The 23,988-nt window shown below is 40.3% G+C and overlaps 2 protein-coding genes and 1 non-coding gene across 5 annotated transcripts in view; 2 read left to right on the plus strand and 1 right to left on the minus strand.

Moving 5' to 3' along the window:
- The window catches only part of EVI5 (ecotropic viral integration site 5), a 116,326-nt gene that overhangs the window by 86,681 nt on the left and 5,657 nt on the right, over window positions 1-23,988 (minus strand). Inside the window, exons 2-5 of one of the 3 annotated variants that reach the window (XM_087730356.1) lie at window positions 14,166-14,300; window positions 13,767-13,874; window positions 12,944-13,120; window positions 8,452-11,582 (exon numbers count right to left, since the gene is read on the minus strand). In XM_087730356.1, coding sequence (XP_087586482.1) covers window positions 10,770-11,582; window positions 12,944-13,120; window positions 13,767-13,874; window positions 14,166-14,300 — 1,233 coding nt within the window. In that variant the 3' untranslated portion in view covers window positions 8,452-10,769. Of the gene's footprint in view, window positions 1-8,451; window positions 11,583-12,943; window positions 13,121-13,766; window positions 13,875-14,165; window positions 14,301-23,988 lie in introns of those variants that run through there. The other 2 variants (XM_087730358.1, XM_087730357.1) reach the window with 2 other exon arrangements.
- RPL5 (ribosomal protein L5) lies at window positions 234-7,952 on the plus strand. The gene is made up of 8 exons (XM_087730359.1): window positions 234-385; window positions 1,323-1,392; window positions 1,489-1,604; window positions 3,123-3,257; window positions 3,854-4,056; window positions 4,995-5,172; window positions 7,045-7,133; window positions 7,789-7,952. The coding sequence occupies exons 1-8, from the start codon at window positions 383-385 to the stop codon at window positions 7,886-7,888; spliced, it is 894 nt and encodes a 297-aa protein (XP_087586485.1). The 5' UTR covers window positions 234-382; the 3' UTR covers window positions 7,889-7,952.
- On the plus strand, window positions 4,719-4,815 carry LOC148052141 (small nucleolar RNA SNORD21). The gene has a single exon (XR_015699361.1). It is a non-coding gene; the product is annotated as a small nucleolar RNA SNORD21 (small nucleolar RNA).

Here is a 23,988-nt window from a genome sequence, read left to right on the forward strand (position 1 = left end):
TGTTTTAATTATTTGCTGTCCAATCAACCGTGAGGGTTATCCCTAGAGAAGGGAGGGAATTACCACCCCACAACACTGCCATAACTGCTGGTTTTGGGGACCGAACCCCTGGACCTTCCCGCCGCAGGTCTCCCTCCGCCCAGCGCTGCGGGGGCGGTCACGGGAGGCAGGCGGGGAAGCGCCGTGCGGGCGGTCCGCCGGGCCGGCAGGGGGCAGCACGGCGGGCGCCGGGGACGGGCCGGCGGCGGCGCCCCGCCTGGCGGGCCAGGCTAGGAGCTGCGGCTGCGCGGTGGGCGCGGCCTTTTCCCCCCCCTGCTGCGGAGCGCAGTCGTTGTGCGGAGCGGGCCCCGGCCTAGGCCTAGACCGGACAGTACCTGGCACGATGGTCAGTACCGGCCCCCCGGCACCCGCCCGCCGCCGGGGAGCTCTGCCCGCCGCTCTGCGCCCGCCGCGCGGCTCTGCCCGCCCGGATGGAGCCCGATGGGCCCGCGGCCGGGGCCGGCTCCAGCGTGGCAATGGCTGCCATTAGTGCCGGAGCCGCGCCGCGGGGCGGCTCGGCGGGGCCCCGGCGTGCTCCGGCGCGGTCTGGTCTGGCCCGGCCCGGCCCGGCCCCGCTACCCTCGGCGCTGCCGCCCTGGGCCGCGGCCTACCGGCCCGCTGCGGCGACAGGCTGGGTCGGGCCCACGCCCGGGCCCGGGCCGCAGGCGCGTGGCGGCGGGACGGCGTGGGAGGGAGTGGGCGGCGGGGCCGGGCCCGACAGACACCACCACACCCCACCCCCCACCCCCCGGGCCGGGTCCGACAGAGCCCCCCGGCCCGGCGGCAGCTGGCGCCCGGCCCGGGGGTCGGGGAGTGCGGGTGTCCGGCGGGCCGCCCGCCCGCCCGCCTTCCCGCCGCGGGGTTGGCAGGCGCTGGGGAGCGGCCGTCCCGCGGCGGTGGCGGGGGGCTGCAGGAGCGGCCGGCTCCGTGGCAGAGCTCGCCGGAGAAGTAACTGGCCTGAGTGACTGGCGGTGACCACGGTTACCGCTTCGGTCCGTGCGGACAGGCCTTCCGTTAACGAATACAGTTCCTGAAGCTATACGAAGTTATGGGGAGCAGCGTGCGTTAGTTCCTGTGGGAAGGACGGACGTTCTGGGGTTTGGGTGGGTTTTTTTTCCCCACTTTATTTTTATGGTGCTTTTTTAATCTAAAAGTATAAGTAAACATGTTATTTTATTCCTGATTTCGGCGCGGTTTTATTCATAGCAGGTTTAATTTAGTTAGCATGGTCTTGGCTTACGTGGTTATATGTTAATAACGTCTAGTTATACTTCTTATTCAAGGGGTTTGTGAAAGTTGTCAAGAATAAGGCGTACTTCAAGAGATACCAAGTGAAATTCAGGAGAAGGAGAGGTATTGTTAAATTCCCTGTAACATATAATTAAATGTCATTGGTGAATATTTCTACTCTTTTCACGCCTGTTTTCTACACTATAACTTGTTTTTCAGAGGGAAAAACTGATTACTATGCTCGCAAACGTTTGGTAATACAGGATAAAAACAAGTACAACACCCCTAAATATAGGATGATTGTGCGTGTTACCAACAGAGACATCATTTGCCAGGTAAGGTCTGTGGTGCTTGCTACTTACCCACCAGAGAAAAATGAAGAGAAGGGGGGATGGTTGAAGCAGCTGGGGTTTTTTAGGCTTGATCTGAGCAGTTTTTATATTGTAAAATAATTTCTTAGAGGAGAACAATCTTTAACGTTGACACAACTTCAGTAATGAACTGTCATTATGATCCAAAATAAAGTTTTACTAGCGTCAACATTCTTTAGCAAGATTATTCATAATACAGGATTGTGCTGTTTTCATGATGGTGAGATAAGTAGAAGATTTTAGGAGAGGGAAGAGGTCTCTGGGGTTTTTTCTGCTGTCTTTGAAGTGCTTTGAAAGGAGGGCCTTTTTGCTTGACTGAAGACAACACAGCTGACTATGTGACTTGTCAACCTGCATTGACTATTGCACCGTATCTAAAGGTGCCTTCCCTTCTGAGAGGTTTTTTTTCTATGATGCTACGTGGCTCATGTGAAGCAGGTAGGCCTTGATGGCTTTCCTGTGAGATGAGAGGAGACTGGTATGTAAGAATAGTAGGCATTTTTTTCATGCTTATTATGTATGCAGTTGTGTGTTGCATCATATGCAGTTCCTCGCTGTGGTTCACTTTCCTGTTTCATTTTCAGAATGTTTTGACTAATTTTGAAGTTAAAGACTTGGGCATGTTTGTTCTATCACAAATACATGTGGTTAAGCTCAAAAAAAAAAAAAAAGGGGGGGCTAGGAAAGTTTAACTGTTGTTGCTTTCCTCATAGAGTAATCATCTGTTGAGAACAGTGGAGGGTGGTGTTTTTACAGTCAGTTCAGATGAAACTATATGACCTTGACGAGGTTATTTTACCTTTGAAACTCAAAACAAAAATCAGTGGTGGCAGGTTCTTACATCTGACTGATAGTGCCTTTCCAGTACGTAGGAATCCTGCAAAAAGGGGACAACTTTTGGATGTAGAAAGGAGGTGTGGGAGTCAAAAGGAGAAGGCTCTGCATGCGAAAGGAGCAGCAGAAACATATCTGACAGTACTGCTGTCTTGCAGGAGACCCCTGAGATTGTGAAATCTCGGACCCGTTAATAAAATTACTCCTTAAGATTAGTAACAATGTTATCACAAACTCTGTATCAGCTGCTTTTGTGTTTTTCTGAGGTGCGTTATATACTGGTTATATGAGGACTACATGCAGGAAGTGGGACAGAATCCATCCACGCCTGTAATGATTCTTTGAAAGGTTGCTTTTGTAGGCAGTTTCCTGGCCTCTTGATGTACGTGGAGAGGTAAAGAAAAGTTGTTGCTGACATAACGCTTTCTCTGGCCTAATAACAGATTTGAATTCTTTATGTCTGTACTTGAGGAGTTAATTACACCTTAAAAAAAAGTGAAAACCACAGCCCATTGAGCTTGCATGCAAAGGTTGGCAGTTTGCTGGACATTTCTATCCAGAATTCCTATCGGCTTAAGTAGATGTCAAAGAAACACTAAATTGAGCCCAGAACTATTGTGAGAACGCTAACAGTTGTTTTGTTGTCAGATTGCCTACGCCAGAATCGAAGGCGACATGATTGTCTGTGCTGCTTATGCCCATGAGCTGCCAAAATACGGCGTGAAGGTTGGCCTGACCAATTACGCAGCAGCGTACTGCACAGGTCTGCTGTTGGCACGTAGGGTAGGTATCTGTCCGATTGTCTGGAAGCTGCTGCTCTGTTTTTCTGGTTTTCTTACAAAAGGGAAAGCCCACTGTCTTAATTGGTGTCTTAGTAGAGAGACCTGACTCTGCGGGCTTCTCCAAATATTAACTGTTGCTTTTTACCATATAGATTTGATGGCCTCTTGTGACTGTCAAATCACAGTGAGAAGTATGACAGCATGCAGTTTCAGCTCCAGCAGCCCACTTTTAAGTCTCAGCACTTAAGTTTGGTGGAGGGAGGGAGTCAGGATTAAAATGTAAGAAATGTACCTTTAAGAGTTCGAAAACATGTAAACAGCATCCATCCATTTTCCATATGAGCTCATGAATAAGTCTTAAGTTCACAGGTGAACCTGTTGGAATAAAAGGTTGAAGCTCAACAGATACGCTTACCGTGGTGGTTGTTGTTAAAAGCTTTGTTATTAGTATGGGGGGCATAATTTTTGTCAAGAAATTTGTTAAAAACATGAAGATTCTACTGCAAATTTGTGTTTTACGGTGGTAGTGATTCTTCATTTTGTCAATAAATGGAAAGAATTTCAGGAGTGCTTTCCCCCCCCCTCCTTTCCCCACAGCTTCTGAATAAATTTGGCCTTGATAAGATCTACGAAGGCCAAGTTGAAGTGACTGGTGATGAATACAATGTGGAAAGCGTGGATGGAAAGCCTGGTGCTTTCACATGCTACCTGGATGCAGGTCTTGCCAGAACTACCACTGGAAACAAAGTGTTTGGTGCTCTGAAGGGTGCAGTGGACGGTGGTCTGTCCATCCCTCATAGGTAATTTAGTCTGTCTGGAAGAATTCCTTTAGAATTAACCTGAGATGCTGCTGTATGTGACAGTCTACTTGTACTGTCACTTTATGTCGAAATAATTTTGTTATGACCTGGTAATGATTATGTAGCCTAGGTTCTGGGGTGGGGTTTTTTTTTTGGTTGGTTCGTTGGTTGTTTTTTAATCCACAAGTGCAATTCTGATAGAAACTTTTAGAAAACTTTTAGAAACTAAAGGCCATCTTGTTGCTATTACTTAAAATCATCATTGATTGAATGCACTTAAGTAAATATCCTGTAGTGTTCTGTTGTTTTAAGTCTTTAGCAAATTGTGTGTATGTATTAATTTTCACTGCAAAAAGCTCTACGTACCGCGTACAAAACCACTGACATTTGCTACAGTTGTCAATACCATAGCAGGTCTGAGCAGTCCACCTGCACTTAAAATTTCCACGTGGAGGTTTTGACCATTCCTGTCATAGGCTATGAATGACTGAACCAAGATTTTTGGCAGTGTTATCTAACACTGGTATTAGCTGACTGCTTCTTTCTACTAACAATAGTGGGGGGGGGGGGGGGGAAATCTGAGATCTGTTGTGTGTTTTCCTACCCTTTCCCATGCTGTCCTAGTCATTCTTGACGAATTGTCCGGTTTCTCTGACTTGGCTGCTACATGATGATATTCCCAATGACTGAACACTCTGTAGTTGGTCCATGGCGTGTATATGATGTACTGCACTGTTTCAAGACGGGACTGATGGCAGCTGAGATGAACTTAAAACTTCTATTTCTTAATTTTCTGTCTGTCTTCATTTTTAGAGGGTCCTGTCCCTCAGTTATCTGTAGGAGAATCTGGCGTATCAGTCATGTCTTTGTGGAGCCTAGCCTCTGAATTAGAGGATTTGGCAATATGTCGTAATCTGACTGTAACTGCTGTTTCACAGTACCAAGCGTTTCCCTGGTTATGACTCGGAAAGCAAAGAATTCAATGCAGAGGTTCACCGCAAGCATATCATGGGCCAAAATGTTGCGGATTATATGCGTTACCTGATGGAGGAGGATGAAGATGCTTACAAAAAACAGTTCTCCCAATACATAAAGAACAACGTAACACCTGATGGGGTAAGATTTATCTGGCTGGCTCTTGTGCATTAATAGAGATGCTGATAAGTCTTGCGTAGGGCCTTCTCTAGCAATGCAAATAAGGTTGATATGTAAAATAATGTGATTCATGTTGTATGTTATCCATGCAAAGAAAATATTTTTTCCTTCATTAAGGGCTCTGTATTATATTGTGGATCTTTTGAAAGCGAGATCTTTTTTTCCTGCTGTGAAGCTTAATATTCTGCCTATAAATCTAAGCTTACAGGACTGCATTCTAAGCTAGACCCCTTTTTTTTTTTTTTTTCTGATATGGAAATTAGCTTGAAGTTTCTATACATGCTACTCACTCATTCCTAATCCTGCACCACAGCCTGTCATTTCTTCAGCTGTGGTGGTTGCAACTGTGAGGATGGGCTCTATGTCACATGTTTTATCATTTCTATGACCTTATAGGTAGTTCTAGGTCCCAGGTGAATATAGAATAGCCCAAGCTAGCCCTATTGTAGAAGCTAGTGTCACACTGCAGAGAGTGTAATGCATCTTATTTTAAAACTATAAATTTTAAGAGTATTTTGTGCAAAACAGTAGGAGATATGTAAGATTACCAAGGTGCTGCTTTGACTTCTTTCAAGTGTTAAACTCCTTTCAGATGGCTTGTGTTGCTGCCTGTAATGTTTTCACTTGATTTCCCCAATTGCTGGTCCGGAAGCTTGAAACAAACGTTCTCATGTCCCCTTTTTAGGCTATGGAAAACGACTTCATTCTTTATCCCTTTATTGCTGTGGGTTTTGGTTTTTTTGTAAACTTAACTTATTGCTAATTTTTTGTAACTTAGTCTTTACTAAAAAATAAGTAACATTGTATTGTAAATGACAGCTTCATCTGTTTTACTAAGCAAACAATATTTACAGCTTGTATTGCAATGAAGTGGGTCCAGGACTTATGTCACTAGCTAGACGGTTATTCTTTAAACTTTTCACAGCTGGAGTCTAGTGGTCTTAATTAACCACCAGCAAAGGTATTCTTAAAATTGGTGCCATTATGGAGCCATAGTTGTCTTTGAGACAGAGCAGAAGACGGGTGGGGATCCTCTGGCACCTTCTGCTATTGATCTATGTAACCGGACAGATCGCTTCCATTTTCCTGTCTTACATGTTAGGAAGAATAGTCGCCCAAGTGCAATGACCTGCTATATGAGCTGTCAGAAATTGCTGTTTGGGTGTAGCCACTGCTGATGTATTTCTGTTATGGCATCCTTGGGGATGATGCAGGGACTGTCATGGTTCTTGCAAGACTTGTTAACCTGTAGCTGCCTTCACAACCTCTTCTACTCTTTCCCTCTTACTAAGCAGCTTTGTAATGTGTACTACAGTAGGGTCTGAAAAGTGGTAAGATGACATGTCTGATGACAGAGTTTATGTGGAGTAATTTTGGCTTAATAAGGAAACACAAAGTATTTTATTCTAGGCAGAAGTAGAATAACTTTCTAGACTGCCTTTTAATTTAAATGTAGGGAAGCTGTAACACTGAAAGTAGGCTTCAGAGGAAAAAGTTTTTCAACTGCATGAGACTTGTAAGCAGTCTGTAGTTACTCTATGGCCTTGGTTCCCTAACTGTAAAACAAGGATAAAATTAATTTCTCCGTTTTGTGTCTACGTTGTGGGTTTGGATATTTAAATTGTATTACAGTGATAGTAGGAATTTCGGTGTGCTGTGGCAGTGACGTTCTGTATGAAGAAAGCATTTTAAAGGCAACCACACAAAATTACAAGCTGTGTTGTGATTAAACTTGTTTCTAGTGCATGCTCAGGTACAGGTATCCTGGATTTTTTATATGATCCTACAACTCGACCACTATGGAGAATTTAACTTTTTTTTTTTTTTTTTAAGATGGAAGAAATGTATAAAAAAGCCCATGCTGCTATACGGGATAATCCAGTCCATGAAAAGAAACCCAAGAGAGAAGTCAAGAAAAAGAGGTAAAACTCTCATCCTCTTTTAACATGAATGTGACCTCTCTATTGAAGATACTTTAGTTACGTTAAAACAAATAATGTGATTCACATTGCAGTTGTGTCAAAACTCACATGTATTTTAGGTCAAGTAAGCAATTTTCTATAACTTTGTCAGGAGTGAACATTAGCAGTAGGAATCTAAAATTTAAGAGCCCTCAACTACATAAAAAAAAATAAAATTCAGAAGTGGAGCATGCTCGTGGCCTGAATAGCTGGAACTCTTAAATGTCTGTCTTCAGGTCTTAAGTGTTTTCAGTTGGAAAGCTGCTTCTCCAGGAGAGGGCAGGCTGACTAATTTGTCAGTACTAAACTATTTTGTTTTTTCAAGGGTCTGGGAGAAAAGAAATAAAGGCACAGCTATTGCATAGGGCTTGATATTGCCTGTAGTCTAGTCACAAGAGAGTACTGAGCTTACCTCTTGAGGAATTAAACTGCTGCAGCCTAACCATGCCTTTTTGTGGTGCCCTAACTACAGCCTTAAATCATTAAAAGGAAATAAAGCATGTTACAGAAGTGGGAATATGTTCTAGCATCACAGTTCTGGTGCACTGCAGCTTTCTTGACCACCTCTTTGCTTATTTCTGCCTTGGATGTGTCATACACTGTGCTTACATTGCAGATGGAACTGTCCCAAGATGTCCCTCGCCCAGAAGAAAGACCGTGTTGCTCAGAAGAAGGCTAGCTTTCTCAGGGCCCAGGAACGTGCAGCTGACAGTTAAGACAACTTCCACAATTTTCTATGAAGCTTTGGAAAAAGTGGCAATAAATTTATTGAGTAAGCAACTGTGTAAGACTGGCTTATTAATGTATCTTATAAAGATGCAGAATATTTTTTATGATCCAGATATTCTGTAGCCTTAAGGGTTTTTTTTCCTCTTCAAAGTACTGTACGAATTGAACTCGTTCACAGAGAAGAGTTGACAGACTTCAAAACCAAGGCTGCTGCATTAGAATTCTTCCCATAAGAAGGGGAAATCAATTTCACTAGGTATAAGAACTTGCTGCTTCTAACTACAAAAAGATTTTAAATTTTTAAAAAGAGCTTTGCATGTCCTTCACCCTTTTTCTTTTAGCATACTTAATGTTATGGGGGAATCTGTAGCTTAAGAAAAAAGGAGGAGTAGTCACAGGTTCTAAAGCCTCAGCCCAAAGGCAGCCTTAGGCTTTCCGTAACACAAATGGCAACACTTTCCCTACTGTGACTTAACTGTAGCTGATACAGGAATACATGTCTAATTGCAGTATTTAAGCTTCCTCCAGTAACTGAAGTAAAGCACTTCCACGCACTCAGCTCGAAGTTCTGGCTGCTACTGAAACAGGTACTGTCTTAAGCTAAATACTTTACATTATTTAGTGATTAGACAAGAGAATTCACTTTCCAGTTGCATATACATGCCTAAGGGATAGGGGCAAGTCAAGGCCTCTGTACTTATCTTCTATTCCATCTCATTTTCATAGGCACTTCTTACTTATTTGTTTCCCCATTAGACTTACTGAAGTTGCTTGTACAGTTAAAACATGAGTCAAGTAGGCTACATGGATGTTTTGCTTTAAGATACTGATAGATGGTAAGTACTGCTATTGAAAGAGAAAAGGAGGCCTGTGATTTATTGTAAATGAAAGTGTGGGTTGGTTTTTTTTTTTCTCCAATGAAAGCTCCAATGTGATGCAACAGCAATAAAAATGATGGTTCTGTACAACAAACTGTACTATTAAACATGTTTTCCAGTTGTTTAAAATACCCGACATCACTTTGGACTCAATCTTCTCTGCCCAAAACCTAGTAGCAATTACAGTCAGATTTTTCCACCAAGAACATGACCACTTTACGTTTGAGTGCATTGCTGGCTACAAATACTTACTAGCTTGTGGTTAGAGGACATAATCAAGTTAGAGGCAATAATTAGCATTAGCATAGTAATTCCTAAACTAAAAAGCTGATGTTTACAAAACTGTACACTCTTAACCCAAGCTGCATACTATTACATATTGTATGGAGAAATTATGTTGGTCCTGTACTTTGGTTTAATCATTCAAGGAATGCATTTAATATAGGATACCTAAAGCAATTAACAACCTTTTGAACATTTAAATAAAGTTTGTCCTTCTTACCTATGCTGAAAATGAATTAAGGGGCCAGGATTTAGAAGTATATGGATGACAGCCATTAAAATCATTAAGGATTGAACTACTTCATGCCTAAAGCATTTATAAATCAAACATTAACAGATAAGTAGTGAGCAGAGTATTAAGGTGTTTTACGGACATCCAATTCTGCATAATTGTGAACATAGATGTAAATCTGAGAAACAACAGGGATGCAGATTAAAGGTGGTACAGTTGTCATGCCAAGTGGAGTGCCAGGATCAGATGGTGTTTATTTACTCATGACTTGGGACTTAACAATGACTCATAGATGCTACTAGAAAAAAAAAAATAGTAACACACTCCAGCTCACTTATGTTCCACCTCATTCCTAGCTGTTACTATCTCGTAGGCTCCCACTTAAGCAATATTACATGGTCCTGAACGATCCAGCTTAATCCTCTTCACTATTGCAGAAAGTAAGTACGAGGCTGTAGCTAAATTTGGAGGGACAGTTAAGAGTCAGGAGTTCATCCACAACTATGACTTGTTTCACATGTCAGGCAGCAGATTCCTACACTGTGCAAGCTTCCTTTTTTAACTGTTAGGACATTTCTGCTATCAGTATTTTTAAGCATTACTTAACTTCAGTTCTCATAAAATAGCTCAGTCCACAAGCTCCTTACTTTTCAATACTTGCTACAGCTTAATTTGGGTTAAAGATTTCAACTGAAGTACAATAATCTACAGTTTTTGAAACTGATGTTGGTATTGCTGCTCGACTATATACATGATTTTAAGAAATGACATTCTAAAATTCTTGGCTTCCAACATGGTTCACTGTGTAAGGACTTAATTAAAAAGTGTTGAACTACTTAAACATTCAAGATGTAAGCATGAGGTAACAAGGTGTAAACAGAATCTAATTTAAGTCTCATATTACAACCTGTCAGTTCTAGAACAAAATTCTAATTTTCCACAGTTTAAAAATTATTGATGTGCAAATTCTGCCATGCCAAGGTATTAGTAAACTTCAATCTCACAGTTCAGTTTATTCACAACAGCAGCTTGGACTCGGACACATTATTTGCAGTAGTGGTGGTTCTTCATGAAAGTACTTAGGGTAAAAATCTTTTTCAGGTATTTCACAAGCGAGCAATGATTTTCACAGAATTGTAAGATGTTCCATCAGTTGATGTGGTGGCACAGTGAATATTTTCATCCTGTTGAAGATCTGACAAAGTGCACAGAACAGTCAAGCATGCAGGGTTTTTGTTTCCGTAACACAGCACTGGAACACCAGAAGTGCTTCTGGCCTCTGCCTGATCGTTCAGTGGCATGTTCGTTCTTTGAGAAGCCCCGTCATAAATACTGACTGAAGGGCAAGAGTTAAAGAGCCATTCATGAAATCTGAGTAAAGAAACGTCTTTAAAAAATGCTGCAGATCGTTTTTGTCAAATGTGGTAGGCCACCTCTAGTGGCAGGCATCAGTATTATCTTCTGCTGGTGAAGAAGCTAAGAGTCATTTGTATGGGAAATTTTCTTCCACAGTAAAGTTTTTAAGTTATTGAGTATTAAAGAATGCTCCATTTCCATCTGATTTGCTGTGACTTTAAGGGCAATACACAAGTACAGTTGTTTTTCTAGTTCTTCATGGATATCAGAAGGAGCACCACGAAGCAGATAGTCTTTAAGTAGCTGACAGGCTTTTGCCAAGTTTGGCTGAATTACTTCTGTGGTACATCTCATTTTGCTTTGGTCACAGAGAGTTCTACAGTCTGTACCATAAATACAGTCCAAATCTGATTCACACTGCCGATCTTTAATTATTTCCTTCAAATTCACTTCTGGCACAATTTTTCTCATGTCCATCATTTTCAAATCATATTTATCATTATATCCCAAGTTTTTGGCACTTGTATCACACATAAGAAAGTTTCCATAGGGTCCATGGAAAATATCTTCCACAAATTCTAAAAGCCCTATAGCTATTTTTGCCTTTCTTGGCCATGATGGAGTAAACCATTGGTCCATGCCTCTTCTGAAGCCAGAGGGAATGAGAAGTTCTATAATCCATGGAAGGCTGATTCCATAGAGAGAGGTATATTCAACTCTTTCGGTCACATAGAGATCCCCACAAAAACCCATCAACTTGGGAGTATGTTCTTTATCCTGCAAGATCACCATTAACAGAAACTCATCTAGCTGCAGAAGTGCCCATGCAGATTTCGCCTCTGGCAAAGAAACTCTACCATCTTTGTTTCCATCAGCGAAAGATAGGATGAGATTAACCAGTTCTGAAAGATTTCCTTGTTCACCCAATTTTGCCTAAAAGCAACAAACGAAAAAGATTAAGTATGATTTCATTAACTACCACCAGTCCACCTGTCATTCTACCTCCTGTTATTCTCCTTCTACGGATAGTATGGTAGGGTATGTTATGTTCTAGTTTTCATTGGTCATAGATGTTACAGGACTTGCTACCAGATGCCTGAAGAGCTTCCTTTTTGTTCTGTTTTCAAAGGCACCAGGTATATGATCTTCTGAAAGTACTAGTGTTCTTTGCATTTCAAATTGCAAACATTAAAATTCAAACATTGTTCTTGGTCAGATCAGTCTTTAGAAAAATCATATCAAGTAGCTTGTTAAATATTCTCTTAGAAAAAGTATGTAGCATTCAAATTTTTAGATCAGGTTTAGTTTTCAGCTTATTAAACCTTACAGGTGTAGAGAAACTACAGGATCAACTACATTTTGGCCAACTATAAAAAGTACCAAGACATACTGGGTACAAATCCCATATGGTAAGTGTACTGAAATACTTCATTTTGTTATTTGCTATAACACACCTCCAACTACCTCTGTATCAACACAGAGAAAGAAGCCATTGCTGGAATCGGAACTGTTGCATTTTCAACTACCACCAACACACACACACAGTCAGATAAACTTTTCCCAAATTCTCCTAAAAACTACTCTAAAACACCTGCTGCTCACCCATTCTTAAGAGACAAAGCTACTGTAATGCATGACAACTGTCATCAGCTTTACGTAATTATGTTATCTGTGTGTGCATGTGCACACACATGCTCACTCAGCTAGAACAGCATTATTTCCATCACTGGAGACACAGGAGCTATAACAACAGCAAGAGAATTTTAAGAAATAAACCCCAAAATCAGTATTGACACAGCATCGAAGTGATGACTATATTATGAAAATTCTGGGGTAGCATTAAAGCAATAGAAATAAGTATCACATTAACATAACACAGAAAGAACTGGGAGAAGTATGGCTGGTCATTCTGGTTAGAGAGGTTCCTGCTGCTCAGTCAACATAGTAACTCTTCCCAAGCATGAACAGTTTTCAAAGTGTGCTTCAGTTTTTGTATCTGGTTACAGTAACACCAAAAGCAGCAGAAAATATGTATTTTTACCATCTTTTCTATACAAATACAAGTGAAGCTGTGGACATGCAAGATGATACTTTTTTAACAGATGGAAGCTGGTATGTAAGGAAAAAACCTGATAGTTACTTCAAACTTCGAGATAAGCACCTCCGGATAAAACTATTTTTGTGCTGATTATTTTTCTAACATCCACTTGAACAAGGCTCATACAATAGGGCATTCTCCAGCTGCAGGAAAATAAGCCTTTCTGTCAAAATAGACTAAATAAGCATATACTTACTTTAAAAAGACCATATACCATTTCTTTGAATTTCTCAACAGTGGTTCCTCTTGTTGGTTTATCAAATAGGACTACTTCCTTCCTTGGTTCTGGGTCAGTACCAAAATCAAGTTGAGCAGCTTCTTCCATCTGGCATTTTATAACACCTTGCAGATTTCCCCAGATTCCTAAATACATCTATGCAGGAAAAGAGGGAAAAAGGTAAAAAACACTGTCGAAGTCCATCACCTAAAGACCACCTGTACTCCAACCACCGCATCGAGTCAAGTAGCAACACATTAGAAAATGGAGTCCTGCGTACAGACAATGCACAGAGCACGTTCAAACAATGGCAGCTTCAAATACAACACACTACTGCAGGTACTTACTTAGGCAACACTATGCTGTCAAAATACAAAGACAGCTTGATAAACAGTATATTGGCATTGCCACCATCATTGCATAGGTTAAGAGGCTGCTGCTTCTATTTGGGAAGCAGGAGAGCAGGATCCAGTATATTATATATATATGTTTATAAAATGTATTATAAAATAATAATATACCCCTCTACATACAGGAATAATATATCATATACAGGTACAATATATAGGTGCATATTGTATATAATATATTATTAATAATACATAGTATACCTATATATTCTCTCTATATAGGTATATTATATAAATATTTAGAAACATGCTCTGCATGTCACAGCAAATAGAGTTTGAAACAATCTGTATCAAACAGATACAGCTTGCTGACACTAAAGTCTACTTGATGTTCTAGAGAACGACATTTCAGTGGGAAAGAATAAAATTAGGCTGGATGAGTAAAGCCTTACCTGGTTGTTGGGCTTTGTTGACAAACATTTCCCAAAATACAATGTTTCTTTAGCACAAAGACTGCTACATGCTGACCCATCAATAACTCCAGTCTTGTATTTATCACACTGAAACAAACAGGGAGAAAAATACTTAACAAATTGCCCAAGAAAGGAGGCAACAACTATATCTCTCCCAACACCTGACTCTTGACAGAAAAATCTAAGAAAACAATTTTAATAACCCTATACCAAAACAATGTTAAGAAACATAACTGGTTTTATCTGTAATTGAAGATGTAATCTTACTTCAACATGATGGAATATCAGAATTTGATTAATTTACATGTGGCACTGATGGAATTGGCTGTGGAATTAGTCAGGACAAACACTTAAGAAAGCTATGCTAAATATACTTACTATTATTTTCCTACAGTCATGTCCTCTGCATAGTTCTGTGTAGGTCGAGTATTGAACGTACATAACCCAGCTGCCAATAAATACTACTAACCAAGAGATGAAGAGATACTTCATCCGCATATATGAGAAACGTACCTAGAGGACACAAAGAGAAAATATTCTTTGTAATTCATAGAATCATAGAATCGTTAAGGTTGGAAAAGACCCTTAAGATCATCGAGTCCAACCGTTAAGCTAGCACTGCCAAGTCCACCACTAAACCATGTCCTCAAGCACCACGTCTACCCTTCTTTTAAAGGCCTCCAGGGATGGAGACTCAACCACTTCCCTAGGCAGCCTGTTCCAGTGCCTGACTGCCCTTTCGGTGAAGAAGTTTTTCCTAACATCCAACCTAAACTTCCCCTGGTGCAGCTTGAGGCCGTTTCCTCTCGTCCTATCGCTTGTTACTGGGGAGAAGAGACCGACCCCCACCTCGCTACAGCCTCCTTTCAGGTAGTTGTAGAGAGCAATAAGGTCTCCCCTCAGCCTCCTCTTCTCCAGGCTAAACAACCCCAGCTCCCTCAGCCGCTCCTCACAAGACTTGTGCTCTAGACCCTTCACCAGCTTCGTTGCCCTCCTCTGGACACGCTCCAGCACCTCTATGTCCTTCTTGTACTGAGGGGCCCAAAGCTGAACACATTCATTCAGCAGTAGTCAGAATTATAGAAACAAACACGATTTACTATTTCACCTTTAAGAATTTGACTTCCACAGTGATAAAATAAGCAGACTGCATTACATGGAACATTTGCTTCCTTCAGTGAGCAAAACTGACAGGGCAGGTCTGTTTAACTTATGTAGGCGGAAGGAAAATTAAGATATAAATAAATAAAATAAAACATGACATACCCTCATAGGGCAAGCCAGGCTGCAAGAACCAGCTCGATCAAAATCATAAACTGACAGAGCTCAACTACTTGCATTTTTCTCTAAGACCAGTTACTTATGTTCCACTCCTGGTAAACCAAGTCCAACAGACCAGTAATCTGGTCAAAAAATAATCTGTGTTAATGTATAAATATGCAAGACAGATATACAGTGAGCAGGGTGGGTATCAGAGACAGGTTCCATGTGCTGAAGTCTCCCACTCCTTCCTTGAAATGACACCATGTAATTATGCAACTAAATTTCCTCTGTACTAGCCTCACCTTCAGTGGTCTTTCCCATAACTGTATGCAAGACTTCCCTGTTGTTTCTGTGGCCTCACATTTACATTTTTCACTAGGGACAGAGGAAAAAAGTATTTATAAATTAAAGAACTGAGGGAGGGCTAAGTGCCTTGTAAGGGAAGAGGAACATTTTGATCTTTCTTTTTTTTTTCCCCTCCTCTGAGTCTGGTGTGCTAACAGTTTGATTTTCATACTCACATCAGGATTAGAAAAGAATTAGAAAGTCAAGATCAGCTTTAGCAACAGGATATAAGGAAAGTGCATGAGAGCAGCTGTACTGGGTCAGTACGAAATTCATTTCTACTAGTATCCTGATCTTCAGCAATAGCTATAAATAGATGCCATTGAAGAGTGAGAACATATAATATATATCCCAAATGTACTTCCATTTTCCTCTAGAAGAACTTCCTAAGCCAGATGTGATTTTCTATATTTAGTAAATCTCAAACCATTTATCTTTCATGAACTTACCCAGACTCCTTAAAATCCACATAAGCTTTTAGCATCCACAACGCCCTTTAGCAATTAATTCCACAGGTCTCCTATCCACTGTACTGGGGTCAGGGACTGGACTTTATTTTGCTTAAATCTGGTTCATATTAGCTTTGTTTGAGATCCCCTAGTTCATGTACTGGAAGAGATGAGTTATCAATTTCTGTCCACTCTCTCCACATGTGTCATGATTTTGTGAGCCTCCATCACATGCCTCCCTTCCATGTCATCTCTTTTCCAGATTGACAGGTCCTAACTTAGCTGTTCCTTACAGAGAAACCATTCCATATGTTTGGAAAAGGTTCCAAGAAAGGTAGTAATGATGAGCAGTTTTGCCATCACATACATACATACCAAGTTAACCCATCTCACACATATTAATTTCAGACGGCTCCATCTGCACGGGAGAAAAAAGCACTGAAATAATTCCAAATTACTGCAATTTGATAGTAATTCTCTTAAATCACAGTAAATGGAATACATGGTAATGGTATGTAATTTATTTATTTTTAAGGGAAGTAAGATCAAAGAAGAAGTTCTAATCAGTTGAATGGTAGCTTGGTTTAACACCTATCAAAAGAAATGACTTTTTCAGACCTTAACAAAAGAAGTATAATCTCTAGGTATAGAAGTCCTACTCTCAACCTAGAGTGGTTCCAACTCTTCCACCATAACTCATCTCGTGATTCAGGGTATACTTTCACACAGGCACTCACTCCATCTGAAGACTAAAGAGGAAGTGTATCTTGACCCCATATAGTTCTGTAAGGAACATCGAGACTCAAAGAGAAGCAGGAATGAAAGAAACAACACAGAAAAACTGCTAGGAAAGATGATGATATATGGCTCAGCCCTTAATTTTATATCCTATTATCATTCCATTTTATAGCATAACCATTTTACAAAATAAACAGGTAATTGTAAATCAAGGGGAATGTGCACGCAAGGTGTTTTCACACTTTCAAATGTGGAAGAGCAGTCCCAAATCCCATGTGACTCATTCTGTGAGAAAGACGGAGAGCCTTTTGGCTGTGTTTTGAGAGAAGTGGGTAGACACCTCTCATGCCCAAATGACCCTAATATACGATGCTGCCAAAGCCAAAGGCCTCAGTCCAAGGAAATCTTAATCTCTGTCCCCTCACCCTCCCCCTGCAACAGAACCACCCAAAAGACCAAACTGAATAATGCAAGAAGTTAACCCAGCAAGTTACACAGAAAAGCAGGAGCATGCCAGTATGGGCTTTAAACAGTTCTAGCATAAATATTTCTCATGATGCTTTATGTCCCTTCGAAACTAGTACCATGAAATTCTGTATCAAAATAGTGTTTGTGTTTCGAAGATGCTAATAAACATGTATCCACAATCTCTGCAAGAATGTACATTTAGATACAAAATGGGTGAACACTTCTCCTGCGGACAAGCGGAAGCAGATGAAGCCACCCAAGGCCTCGCAGGTAATGACTCATACCCAAATCTTGATCTCAAGACACGGTCCACTGGTCTAACCACAATTTCATATTTCTCTCCTTCTGTAGTAGAACAAAAATGTTTTCATATTGTCTTCATGTGATCTACTGAAGCTTGTTCAAATCTGCACAGTCTTCACCTTGCTCAGCACAAGAATTCAAAGCTTCAGTAAAAAATTAGGAGCATCACTACAGTTTATTTGGCAACAAACTTAAACTTCAGACATCTTATTGAAGTAGATGAAAGTTGTAACATGCTTGTATACAGGTCTAACACACGAGGCCTGACTTGAAAGTGGATGTTTTCTTTCCATAGGATCATGTACACACACTTGTCCACTTTATCATCTCAAAACTTCTTTCCTTGCTTCAAGACCAGTTCCTCTGCCTTTGAGTAAATATTGTAGTTACAGTCCAGCATCTGGGGATTTAAGAAACTGATTTCTATTTTCTTTAATATACTAAGCTGTAGCTTTCTATATTTCAGCTGAAATATCACAAGATGATCTGGTCATACAGCCACAGGAACTTCATCGATAAGTAAATAGTTACAGTCAAAAACTCATTAGTGTCACAATCTAAATTTTTCTGCTTTTGAAAATTGGAACCGAAACAGAACAATGACATCTTTGGACTTGCTTAGACTGCAATTTCACTATACAAATCGTTCAGTACAGTACAAATTGCTTTGCCCCTGCTTCTTCGCATCTCCATACTGAAGCCCATTTTTGTCATAATTACACCCAAAGAACTGTTTGTGAGTCTATACCACAGAGGAGATCAGGAAGTTGACCTGACTCACAGTACAAGCCTGCAAACAGTTGTGTCAGCACAACTGCAGGATACTGCACCTTGGCAAAACTAGCAGAGTATTCTTAAGTAATTTTACTAACAACATTTTAAACCTATATCCGCCTTATTTTTCAGTTTTGTTCCTCCACTGCCAGTGCTGCAAGTGAAGCCAGTTTAAAGAAGACCATGTGCTGCAAACAATTTTTTTAACCATTCATGTTTTAGATTGTCAAAGAGAGCAAAATGAATATTCCTTTCTGTAATATACATAGCATATTCACGTACCAAAAAGTCACTTAAAAACCAAATCATTGTACCCACCCACAGCAAACCATGGTTATAGAATCCTTGGTCTTCTCTAAACATCCATGAATAAGACTAAATATTAAAGTTTATCATTAAATAAAGTAAATGTTTTGTTAATGCTGTCTAAGAAGTACTATCAGAATTTTGAAAGGCTGGTTGTGGCAGTGTAAATGTCCAATAGTTTCATGAACCTGCACATCTTCAATATAATATAGGTTAAGAGGAACATGGAAGACAAATACCCAAACCCACACTTAGTAAAAAAAAAAAAAAAAAATTACTTTCAAAGATTTGGGCCACTTTAATAAATGAAGTGCTTGAGTACCCTCTTATTTATATGTAACTAGACGAGGAAAGGTAGGAGAGAGCTGTACAAGAACATAGGATTGTCATGCTAGATTACATCAATGGTCCACCAATAAAGATGCTTGAAGAAAATTAAGGGGGGAGGGGGGGAAGGAAATCCCATCAAGGAATTATCAACAAAAAATTTAGAAACCACATAATCAAATATTTCATCACAAGTTGTCGATTCAGATCACGTTTTCTTCAAAATAAAAAACTTTAACTGCTGGTGACTGACAGCTCATCATATGCATCATGATTTTGCTGCTAGAAGTCTCTGACAGACACACCTAGGAGAAGTGAACTTTCTGTAACCAGGAGCTTGAAATACCTCATACCCTTGGTCCCTCCAAATCAGGGCTGAGGTTAGCAAGGGGCCAGTGTTAAACAAGCAAACAAACAAATAAATAAATAAATTTGTATCTGATCTATGTTTAAGCAGAGGATTTCTGTTTCCAGGACAGCTAGCTCCTCAACTGATTGAAAATTTAAAACTGTTTTTCAACTTTTGTGAAACTAAGCAACTGTTTTATTGTGAAAAATAAAATGGAAAACCTGATACTGCTTCAGAGCGAACTCTCAGCCACGAGCTGAAAGCTTGGAAAACTTATGGAGGGAGACCTGGGAGGGGCAGGAGGAAGTGGGTTCCAGAAGATGGCCACACGATGAACAATATTACCTAGCTTTAAAGTGGAGGGAAAACACAGAACTGCAGCAGATGTAAATAAGTCACTTTTTTTTTTTTTAACTAGAAAGACTACAATAATTTATGAGTACTTATAAAAATATGACAAACAACCAGCATGCATTACACCCTTTCCTCTTGGAAGAAATAATGCAAAAAAGGTCAGTTCCAAAACACCAAAAAGGCGATTCCAATCCCTGCAGCTGTGGTCCTGCTGCATGCCTCAGTGGTGCATCCCTATTTCTTCACTCCGTCACACACACTCACTTGACTTGATCTTAAAACTACCTAGTTAAAAGAAGAGACAGATACAACTAACTGCTTTTATTCTGGTGATAAATCTTGACCAGATAGTTCCTTCAACCAGTTCTTCTTTTATGATATTTTAGTGGGAGTGTTGTAAGACAGGAATAATTTCTGCTATTTTCCTCAGAGCCACAAAGACCTTAGCTGGAGTAACGTGTAATTTCCTCTAAAGCATGGCGTCCACAATATGGATACAAACTGGATGGAGTACAAAAGGAGACCGACAATAATGCTGTGTGGTTTACAGCACATTTAGAAACAGCTTAGAAAATGTATGAAAAAGCTGGGGGTAGGGAGGACAGAACCGCCAAGAAAACAACACTGACAGCAAGGGGCTCGGGAGCATCAAAAAAAGAAATACCATACATAGGCCTTTCCCATTGAAAGAATTTTATTAAACGACAGAATTGCAAGACTTTTAGTGCAATCTCCTAGCTTAAAAAAAAAAAAGACAAAATACCACACCTATGTGCTTACAACATGAAGAATCGTAGGCTTTCTTGCAAACCACACTACTTGAAGAGACTGATGAAAAGCAGTAGAAGTCATCCTACATGTGAACCAGCAATAAGTGAGAACTGATACTTTACCAATGGGTTCAGAAATGCTTCCCCCATCACCACCCCCTACAGAAGAGAACCGAAATCTTAGTTCAAGCGCAGGTGGACTCAGCCTCATCTATTCTTTCTTCCAGACCATTTTCTCTATTTAGTCATTCACAATTTTCACTTACTACTTTTTTCTTTCCAGTACCCATCTCAAACGGTTTGCTTAGCCAGTCTTAGTGTCCCCCTCTTGAACCACACATTATCTGCTATTCTTTTTCTTCCAGTTATTTCCAGTCTATTTCCATCTGATTCTGCAACACTGGCCTCAGTTCCAGTCTTCCTTCACTGTCTTCCATTCTCAAGTAAGTTTCCAGCACTACTCACTGCCTCATCCACTTCTTCAGTTTATCCAGCACAACTTTCCTACTTCAGAATCCTTGTCCTGAACTACTGCCCATGTACAAAATGCGCTTATCGTCCACAAGCATCCTGGGATGCCAGCAGAGGTGGTACGGCAAAAGCACCAGGAGAGTGTCTCTCTCCCTGTTCTCACTTTCCTTCACAAAGGAAAGCTGTAAGCAGGACAGATGGATTCTTTGCATAGTTTAGTTCTTACACCCACACTATACAAAATAAACCAAAACAAAACCAGAGAGATCTATTTTATCCCAGCAGATCTGTCCCAGGAAGCCCAGGTTACCAGCCCTGAGGCAGCCCTCCAGCAGAAGTCTCCTGAAACACAGTTTTGAACTGAGAGGTGAACCAAACCAGTAGATCATTTAGACACATTTAAGGTACAGGACTGAGGGATTCTGATCTGGATCAGTTGTGAGCATTCAAAGAGATTTTTCTCAGTCCGTCTAGAGAACACAACGTGCTTTTTCTTTGCTACCTTCATACTTTGGGCTGGTTAAAGGACAGACGACACATAATAGTTTTAGCACTTACAAGAACTACCATAGTATAGTCATGCAGGTTCAATGTCTTCTGTAATAATTGACTTACTTTTATTTGTTCTTATATCACCTAAAAACTCATGGTTTCATAACCTGGAGTTTAAAGTTTTTTTGCTGGTTTCAACACAGTAATAATACCAATGAGTGCTCTGTAGTACAGTTCCTGAAATTATCTAACTAGGTGAGTCATTCATCTATTTTTACTTCGGCCTAACATTTCTGTAACTAGATACAGCATCAAACAGAAAGAACGAACTTCTTTGCAAGCCCAATGAGATACAGCATCTGAAGAGAGGTACAAAAGCTATTTGTAATTAAAGCATGGTATTTTGATAAAATCAGATCATATTCAATTATTGATAACTATGCAATGAAGGCATGTTCATTAGGATTTTTGTATTTGTCTTTTTGTCAGGATTGACTTCTAGTCAACGGAGCAAACAGCTGTCCATTATTCCCACTTCCACTCCCTTGCCCAAATCCTCTGTCAAAGATTACTACCACATAGCAGAGTCTGTAGAAGCAAACACACTTAGGTCTCATACTCTGAGAATCATCCTCTTCAGGAAAAAACATTTTCACTGGAAGTTTCCAGTAGTCAAACAAATAATGAGCTGGAGTAGCTAAGGTATGAGCCCAAGTCCACTGTGCCACTTTAGCTGTATGTATAGTAAACTAATGGAGCATGGGGTCAGAGGAGCATCTTGGACTACCCCAGCAACACTCTACAGAGTTCAGCTGTCAGCCCCCTTACGAAGTACAATTAAGATGTGCCAGGCTGAAATGAGAATGGCTGCATTGGCAAAGGCTGACTCAAACCATCCTTAACTTCTTGTATGCACACTGTCACAGAGCTAACTTAAGAAATTTTATTTTCCATCTAAATATATACCATCGGTGTAGTGTTGTGAACCTAATCTCAGACAGTTTCATCATGTATTTCATAAAATAAATATATCAATCCCAAACACAGCCATCACACACACAGAGAACCTCCAGCAACAAAACTCTTGAGCATCCAATCTAAAAAGGATTTATGTTTTTAAACAGCTTATGATGTTCTACCTAAATTTGCTGCCAGCAAAAAAAAAAAAATGAGATCTTGTTTGGCATTTCAGGTAAGACCTCTTCCTTCCCACTCAACCTCCCATGCTCTTTACTCAGGCTAGAGCTGCTGAGATACACTATACAGAGCAAGAAAGAATGGTAGTCTCCTATTCTCCATCCAGCACTTGGCCTACAGCAGCTGGAAAAGCTGACGGGTGACATTCCTACACATAAACGCTTTCTCCAGAAACGTGGGGTTTTTTGGTTTTTAGTTTCTTTTTTTTTTTTTTTTTTTTTTTTTTTTTAAGCAAACAGCACTATAGTACAATGATCATAATTTAAGAATTCAGTAGCAAAGCTGGGGGCTTTCTATATCATCTCATGTACTTTAATTTTCAAGTGTCTTTCATTTATGAAGTTTAATTATGTTTCTTCAAATTAACTTTTTTGAATCCTACCAGAAGTCACCTCATACCTTGACATGCCCTCTGCACATTCTTGAAGGAAACACTCTCCTTGTAAGTCCCATTCTTCAGATAAGTCTCGGTACTATTTCTTTCAGAAAGTAAATAAAAGCACCAGTTAAAAATAAGCCAAAAAATATTTCCAATCCAATCGGCATAATTTAGTTCATTTAAACCCTTTAAGTTCATGGCTTTCTCCTTTTAGCCACAAAAGGGCAGGCTGCAACACAAGGGCAGGACAGACTATGCAAATCGGGGGGGGGGGGGGGGGCGGGGATCAAGTTAACACAAAGTGTATTCAATTATAGCATTTCCTACATTTTTCCTCTTCAAGACTGCTATCTATAAGCAAACTGCATCCAGAATATCTATTTTTGCAATATAAAAGAATCTAACTTGCATCTCAACAACGCTAAAATTGTGTGCCAAAGAAACACATGCATGAACATCAGTACTTACAATCATGCTGATAAAGGTTCAATGTTAGCTTCACTCAGCTTCTTTGGGGCAGGGTATAGGGAATCTATTCATATGGTCCAAGTCACAGTTTACCCCATATTGCATTCTACAAAGCATTCCAAGTATTTCCTTTAAGTTCTGTTATCCAAGTTGGGAGACAAGGAACGTAAGGGGAAATAATTTTTTTTGCTATAAAATGGATATTGCCCCAAAACAAAGTAAACAAATCAAGGCAGAAGCTATAGCAAGACACCTCCTTTCCTCTGATAAGCACCAAGCCTTCCGACAACTTTAAGTGCTTTCTCTTAAATGCAATTTTTAGTTTTATTTCTCCAAAGAGAAGTATGATTTGCCAGAAACTATCACCATACATTCCACATTTTGATACCCAACACCACACATAAAAACAATGCATGACAAAAATGGCATCAGTACAGAGTTTCTGGGTATGTTTTCTTCAACATACCAGCATGTCTTCCAGGGCTTTGTGTCTCACAGAAGCCAAATCTGGATCTCTAACTCCATCACACACACTTTCAGAGATTCAAAGCAACATGAGAACTTCTTTTATTATGTGAAATTCTATCCACAGACATGAAAGGATACCAAACACAATGGCAGGCAGTTTTCAGTGATTCAAGCAACATCTGTGTGAGACAGAAGCTCATAAAACTTAAACAAAAAAAAAAAAGGGGTTGCAGATTATTATGAACACGCAATCACAAGAAGGACACAACTGTCATTTACA

Source organism: Nipponia nippon, unplaced genomic scaffold, assembly GCF_047370975.1.
Source record: "Nipponia nippon isolate SJK-2023a ecotype South Korea unplaced genomic scaffold, ASM4737097v1 scaffold_5, whole genome shotgun sequence".
Taxonomy (NCBI): domain Eukaryota; kingdom Metazoa; phylum Chordata; class Aves; order Pelecaniformes; family Threskiornithidae; genus Nipponia; species Nipponia nippon.